This window comes from Eptesicus fuscus, chromosome 18 (genome assembly GCF_027574615.1).
Source record: "Eptesicus fuscus isolate TK198812 chromosome 18, DD_ASM_mEF_20220401, whole genome shotgun sequence".
Lineage (NCBI taxonomy): Eukaryota > Metazoa > Chordata > Mammalia > Chiroptera > Vespertilionidae > Eptesicus > Eptesicus fuscus.
Window position 1 is genome coordinate 2,263,476 of NC_072490.1, and position 7,176 is coordinate 2,270,651.

The window sequence follows — 7,176 nt, forward strand, 5'->3', positions numbered from 1 at the left end:
TGGTTGACTGATTGGAGAAACGGGTCCCAGGCCGCTTCTGGGGTGTAGGGCTCCTCCCCCTGACCTGGGCCTGTCCGCCCCAGGGGTGCCTTGCAGCCGGCTCCTCGGGTTCCTGGCCCAAGAAGCTGCCCGCCCTTCCCTGGCTCATGGCCCTGATGGTCTCAAATGGTCCCCGAAGATGTCCCGATCAGCAGGCGTTACCCCCCCGATTCACACGTAGAAACCTGATCCCCTCTGGGAGGGGGGCTCCCGGGAAGCCCTCATGAATGGAAGCAGCGCCCCAACCAAGGAGACCCAGAGGGTCCTTGCCCCCCGTCATGTAAGGACACAGCAGAAGGCAGCACCTGTGAGCCAGGAAGTGGCTCATCAGACTCCAGGTCTGTCGAGGCCTCGACCTTGCACCTCCCAGTGTCCGGGACCACGGGTCCCTGTGGTTTGTAAGCCACCCAGTCCGTCCGTGGGGTCGTACGGCAGCCCGAGCCCCGGCGGACTCACACGGCAGGGAAGAGGGACCCGACTTCCGAACTCCTGGGCTCAGACAAGCCAGGGGGACACCTCGGGCATCTGAACCCCCCAAAGCGGTGGCGAGCTCCCGGGGGCTCCCAGAGGCACCCCCACAGCTGCAGGGTGCCGTCTGCAGCCTCTCCTGGCCCCCGCTCTTTTGAGACCCTCACGTCTCCCGTGCGCACAGAGGAGCGCGGATCCCCGTTTCACGGACGGGGAGCCAAGGCTCAGAAAGGCAGGACCACACGCCCCAGACGGCCCGGGTCCCAGCGTGGGAACGCAGCCCCGCCATCGCCGCCTACCACGGGCCACCGTTCAGTGGCTGCCGCGGGCACAGGCTCCGGGTTCAAATCCCAGTTCTGCCCCTTCCCAGCGTGGGGCCTCGGGCAGCCCCGCCTTCAGAAGCACAGCCCTTCTCGCCCTCCGAGCCCTGGTGCCCCTCCTCTGGGCACTGACCGTGCGGCCACAGCGGCCTCTTGGCACAAGCTGAAAGCCGATGGCCCCTCCCTCATGTCGCTCACCACCAGACCCAAGCTGAAAGCCGATGGCCCCTCCCTCATGTCGATCACCACCAGACCCGGGTCCGCTGGTCCCACCCAGCGGTCCCTCACCCCAGACCCGCCCCCTCCACGCCCACAGCCTCCCCGGGAACCTGCGCAGGGGCTTCCGGCTGAGGGATCGCAGACCCCGAGGCCTCCCCGCAGGACGCCCCGCGCCCGCCTTCCCTGCCAGACTGGGAAACGGCAGGATGCAACCACCCACTCGCCTCTGGGGACCTTCCTGTCGCTGCCTCTGCTGCCTGCGGAGCGGCTGCCCTCACCAGCACCCTGACGCTGGGAGCAGCCGGGAGGCAGGGCAGAGCCGGCACCGTGCCGCTCACCCTCAGCTGCCCCGCAGGTCGGGGAGGCTCCAGTGGCCGGTGCCATGGAAGGTGGGCTGACATGAGCGGGGGTGGGGGGCCCAGCAGGCGTCTGGAGGCAGCGCTCCCCCACAATGACCTCCCTGCACCCCCTCTCTGGGTGGGGTGCGGAGACCCAGCCAGGGCGCTGGCCCTCAGGCAGGCGCTCCTGCCACGGCTGAATCGGCTTTTAAAAACCTTCTCAGAAATGGAGTTTTCTCCTGCGGCGACGGGAGCGCGTGGGAGCGGCAAGCAGGCGGGCAGCCACCAGCCGCCCAACCCCCATCTCCCCGCGCGGGAATGGGAGAGAGCGGTCTCGGACCCTGTAGTTTGGGGGGGGGGGCGCTGGCTGAGGCAGAGGGGCCGCTCCCAGGACAGGGCCTGGGGAGGAAGGCGGTGGGGAGCAGGCTGGGCGGGGGGGACACAGAGGGGGTCCGGGCGGGGCTTCGGCCTGCTCCCGTGTCCCTGCCTGTTGTATCCAATTCTGCTCACGTGGCGGCCTCACCGAGTCTCAGACCCTCTGAGGAGCCCCCTCAGCCCCAGCATCCCCGCTGGGAGCTGAGCGAGAGGACCATATGGAGGGAATAATAAGACAATTAACTTTCCATTAAAGAATAATATATGTGGGTTTTTAGGGAGGCGAGCAGCAGCAATCCCTACCCAGCAGCATATTTCACACCCGCACCCCCACCGCTGCCACCCGACCGCTCACGTCCCGGATTGTCTTCGCCACGAGAGCGAGGGCACCGCTGGGTCCCGCTGGGAGGTGGCGGGGAGCGGGGCTGCAGGAGGAGCAAGCGCACGGCCCCCAGGACGGTGGGGGCTCTGGGAGCTTGGGGGAGGAGGGGTTGCGACGGGTGGGGGTGAGAGGGGGGGTGGGGGGCTCCCTCACCCCGCCCGCCTCTGCGCATCAGCCGGGACCTTTCGGGGCCTGTGTGAGGGGCTGCCGGGCCCAGGAGCTGCAGGCCTGTCTCCTGGGCGCAGGGGAACCACAGCGTCGGATGGAACCAGCTGTGGGGTCTGGGGTCACCCGGCTTGAGCTTCCCTTTCCTGACCCTCCAGGGCTACTTCTGCCCCCTGCACCGTCCCCACCCGCTTCCGGCCTCTTCTGCCCCAGCCCCGGCCCTGATGGGGTTCGGAGCTTCCCTGGCCGGCACTCTGGGGCCCTGCTAACCCCGCCTGAGCAGCCCAGGGGCCTAGACAGGACCCTCCTCAAACGGGGGGGGGGGGGGTTAACCGCAGCCTGGGCCAGCACCCCTGAGCCGGTGCGTGAGTGCGCACGCGCTCCAGGAGTTGGTGGCAGCAGCGCGGGTGGGGGAGGGAGGCTGGTCTCTGAGGAACCCACCGGCCCATCCCAGTCCCTCCGAGCCCCACAGGAAGGGGACCTCGACGGAGCCAGACTGCGGTCCTCGCCCAGAGCCGCTCCAGATGTGGCGCGCTGCAAATATTAATTACACATTCCCGGGGCGCGGAGCAGACTGCGCGGGATGGCCGGGGGCAGGCAGGGTGGGCGGGGACGGCGGCGCCCGCACAGCTCAGAAGCACCGTCCCTGGGACCAAACAGAGGAGGGCACAGCGGGGAGGGCGGGGGGGCGCTCCCAGGCCTGGGGCCCTGCTCTCTGAGGACACAGCTCAGCAGTCCAGGGGGCCTCCTCCAGGCAGCCCCGGGTGCACCTCTGCCTTGAGCTCCTCAGGCCTGGCCTGGCGGGCTCCGGGTGGGACGGGCTGGGGAGACAGCTGGCCAGGACCTTGGGTTCCCATTGGTATGTCAGGACCACGGGCTACGGCCTCATGCGGGCTGAGGCGGTCAGCGATACGGGCAGGGCTCTACGCCATGTCTGCCCCGACCAGGAGCCCAGGTTCGGGGGAGTTAAGAGCCTCAGAGATCCAGACTCGGCTTGAGCCTTCCAGAGGGTGGCCTGTGGTCCCCAGACGTGGCCGTCCCAGCTCTCTGCTCCCAGCCCCCTCTGGCCAGCAGCCTTCCCTCCCTCCCCTCCGGCCCCCACCCCAACCAAGGCTCTTCTCTTCCATCAGCAGCACCCGCCCCTCCAGGACGGTGCCTCCCCGGTCAGGATCCATCCCCGGGCTGCTGCCCCTGAGGATCTCCGGTCCCTCCTCAGTCCGACTGCAATCTCTCCTGCTGTGCTTTACCACAGAAGTCTACAGAGTTGTCCCCCTTCCCCCCGGACACCCCGTCAGAAGGGGGTGGTTCCCTGCCTGTACCCATCGGAGGGACGTGGGCTTCCGAGTGGGGAGACTGGCCGTCTCTGCCTCCTCCCCCATGCACCCCCAGGCACCCGATGAATTATTCATCCTGATCAGCCTCATTATGTAAATGAGCTCAGAGCCCAAGCATATGCTCTCTGCTCTCCCCCCAGGATGGGGACAATATGGTGCTGATGGGGAGGGGAGAGAGGCGGCCTGGCAGGCCTCGCTCAGCCCCCAGGGGCCGTGGGCAGGGCAGGCTGCAGCAGGCGCCACCCTTCTGTGACCTGCTCCCGGGCAGAGTCGGACCGGGCCGGGGAGGGGAGGCTGGGTACCTGGGGGGCCTGGCTCAATGGTGCCTGGCCATAAGCATGAGGGAGGGAGGCCACCAAGCTCCAGGCCACAGCAGGAGCTCCTACTATGTGCTGGCTCTGGGGTTAGAGGAGGAAAAGTGATGCTTTCCAACTTGTAAATGGGCCACAGTCGGCACCAGTCCCCCCGCCCGGGGTGGTGGTGAGGTTGGGGAGGAAAGTGCCCGGGCAAGGAAAACGCTCCTGAATGCCACCGTCGGCAGTTTCGGAGCTCGTGCAGCTGCCAGCGCCGTGGCTCCGGCCTCTGGGGGTGGGGCCCCTCGAAGGCTGGGACAGGGGAAGGAGGCCAAGGTGCCCGGATTCAGGATCACCCGGCTGCAGGGCGCTGGAGGCAGCTCAGAATCCGCTCAGGGAGGCCCGGGCGGGCGGCCCCAGGGGAGAGCTGGTGCCAGGGTCCGCGGGCTCTGCAGCAAGCCTCTCCGGACCCCTCGGAGCCGGGCACGGGCTGGGCACACGGCCCCCTCCTAGGCACAGGAAGGAGAGCCCTGGGGGCTCAGTCCGGGCGCGGGGGTAGGAGCCGGCGGGGGGGGCTCCCTCCTGGCCCCCAGGGCGGCCCTTTCCCGCTGGAACTCTTCACCTGCTCCCGGCCGCCCGCCTCGCCGAGCGCCCTGTGCCAAGAAGCCGCCGGGGCTGTCAGCGGGAAGGGAGAGGCTGAGGAAGCAGGTGAGGAAAGTGGAGCAGGACAGAGCCGCCGGAGAGCTGGCAGCGGCGGCAGGCGGAGGGCGGCCAGGGGAGCCGAGCGCCAGGTCAGCACTTCTCGGCGGGCCACGGCCACGGCCACGGCCACACCCACGTGGCCCTGCCCCAGCCCAGCGCCCACTGCCCCAGGCCCACCCTTCCAAGAGGGAGGCACTCCAGAGGAGCCCCCGGACAGGAGTCGGAAGCCCCGCCCATGCCAGCCCTGCCCCTCCAGGGCTGCGGGACTTTGGGGTGGGGGGGGGAGGGGGATGTGGAGGGGGAGGGGGGCGATGAGCTCATTGATGAAAGTACTGGAACGGCCCAACTGCCGTCAGAAAGAAACAGCCCACCCCGGAGGGAAGATGATCCGTGAGGGAGTCTGACTTCTGACAACGGGGTGTCCGCCTGCCCCTGCTGTGCTCACCCTCACCCCCCGCCAGGCCTCCCAGCCACGCCCGGGTCCCGAAACCAGGAGGCTCAGTGGTTCAGACAGAACCGAATCCCGGGCACGAACCGTGCGGGTTCCTTTCTCGGTGGCAGACTCTCCTGACGTCCTGGAGGTGATTCCGGGCGGGACACGCCTGACCCGAGGCGCCGGTTACTCCTCACGTGGGCGCCTCAGGTCCCGACAGGAAGCCCGGACGGGCGCGCGGCCACCTCCCGGGGGACTCCCGTTTGTTCACTAACCCAACGCGGCACGTGGCCCTGCCCGTCAGACCCCGGCGAGCGCCCGTGCCGTTCCTGAGCACAGACCAGCTTCTGTCCCGGAACAGCTTTGCCTACGTCGCGGAGAGCGCGGCCGAGGCATGGGGAGTCCACGGGGAGAGTGGGCGGGGGTTACCGCCACCGGGGACGGGGGTTCAGGGAGGCTGGGCCCCGGGGGGAGAACAGCCAGCAAATGGGCGGCTCCGACCTCTGACCTCCATCATGCCATCGATCCCCTGCTCCAGGAGCCCCTCTGCCTGTGAGCACCTCCTCAGACCCAGATGAGTATCTGCTGTCCAGGGTCCTCCATCCACGGCCCGCGTCTGCCACCCGTTTCCCGGCACCTGCTATGAGCTCCGCGCGGGGAGACGACCGAGAACAGCCCCCCGGCAGCTGCCCCACGGAGGTCCCACCTTCTGACCTTGGCCCTGACCGAGAGGGACGGCAGGACAGAGGAGAATCTGCTCCCCGAGCCGGACCAGGGCTCTGAGTGGCTCCGTGTACTCCGCTGTCCGCGGGGGAACCCCGGGCAGGAGATGCCGGTCAGGCCCCTGGTCGCACCTCCCGGGCCGCCTGGAGCGCGGCTCCCTGGGCCTCTGCGCTTTCCCGTAAGAAGCGATGGCTCAGGACACTGACAGCGACACATCAGCAGCCTTCGGGGGTGACGGATGGCCCGCTCTCCACATCCCCATCGCAAACATTAACATAATCTCCCAGGATGGATGTGGCCGCTCGGTCCAATCCATCACCCCTCCCGCCCCTGGATCCTCATCTCGCCGAGCTCTCAGCTCATCCTGCCCGGCAGCGCCTTGGGCGGGCGGCACCGGCCACCCCACGCCCCGCGGGCAGTCCCTCTGGCTCACGTGCGCGACTGCATCCGCCGGACCCTCCAGGGCCTGGACTGCCGCCCCCGACGCTGCCTCCAACACCAGCCTCACCACCTGACCACCTGCAGAGCCTGGCACCAGGGCGGCGGGGGCACCTGGCACAGCGACCTCGGGAAGGGCAGGCCGAGACCCGGAGGAGTCGCTGTTTTTCTAGTGACTCAGCCATGCATGTTTCACCACCCGGGTCCTCAACCAGGCCCGCCAAACCGTCCTCGCTCCTCATCTCCGGAGACCCCCCCCCATTCCCACGTGGAAGAGGGTCCGAGAAGGGGAGCGGGGGCAGGCTTACCTCCCGGAGCTGCTGGGCGCCCCCGAAGATGCGCATCACGCCGTCGATCTCCTGCTCCAGGCGCCTCGCCCAGTGCTGCATCCTGCGTGCAGAGAGGAGAGAGGTCAGGGGGCCGCCTGGTGCCCGGAACAGCCCGGCCCGGCACCCGGGGGGGGGCCCAGCAGCAGCCACCCCTTCAAACACCCGCGTGCCCCCGGGACTCCTTTGAAATGCAGCCCCGAGGCCCAGGCCCTGGCGGGCAGCCGGCAGGAGGACCGATGGCACCTTAGCCGCCCGGAGGGAGCCCAGCGGCTCGGGATCTGCGGGGAGACTGCGCGGTGAAGAGCGGCCCCGAAATGGGACTGGCCCGGGGAGGAGGGCGGGAGGGAGCCAGGGAGCCTGCTGGGCTCGGAGCCTCCTGTCCCCAAGGCTGGGTGGGGTTTGGGGGAGGGAGGGACACGAGTGGCTGCTGCCACCACCAAGTCACTGGGCCTCTTCGGAGCAGTGGACACAGCTCGGCGGCCCTCGCCTTTCCAGCGCCCAGGAAACGTGCTGATCGAGGGCCCTGGCCGCATGTTCCCTAGGACCTACCCCCACCCACCCCCCCCACACACACACAGGGCCAGTTCAGAACATCCTGCCCCTTTCTGGGGACACGGC

At 68.8% G+C, this 7,176-nt stretch overlaps 1 protein-coding gene across 4 annotated transcripts in view; it reads right to left on the reverse strand.

Annotated features, from left to right (window-relative positions):
* CACNA2D2 (calcium voltage-gated channel auxiliary subunit alpha2delta 2) overlaps window positions 1-6,619 on the reverse strand; it is an 85,563-nt gene extending 78,944 nt beyond the window's left edge. For all 4 annotated transcript variants that reach the window (XM_054729607.1, XM_008155334.3, XM_028132661.2 and 1 more), the window contains exon 1: window positions 6,538-6,619. In XM_054729607.1, the coding sequence (XP_054585582.1) occupies window positions 6,538-6,618 (81 nt within the window). In that variant the 5' untranslated portion in view covers window position 6,619. The remainder of the gene's footprint in view (window positions 1-6,537) is intronic.
* Window positions 6,620-7,176: the final 557 nt, after the last annotated feature.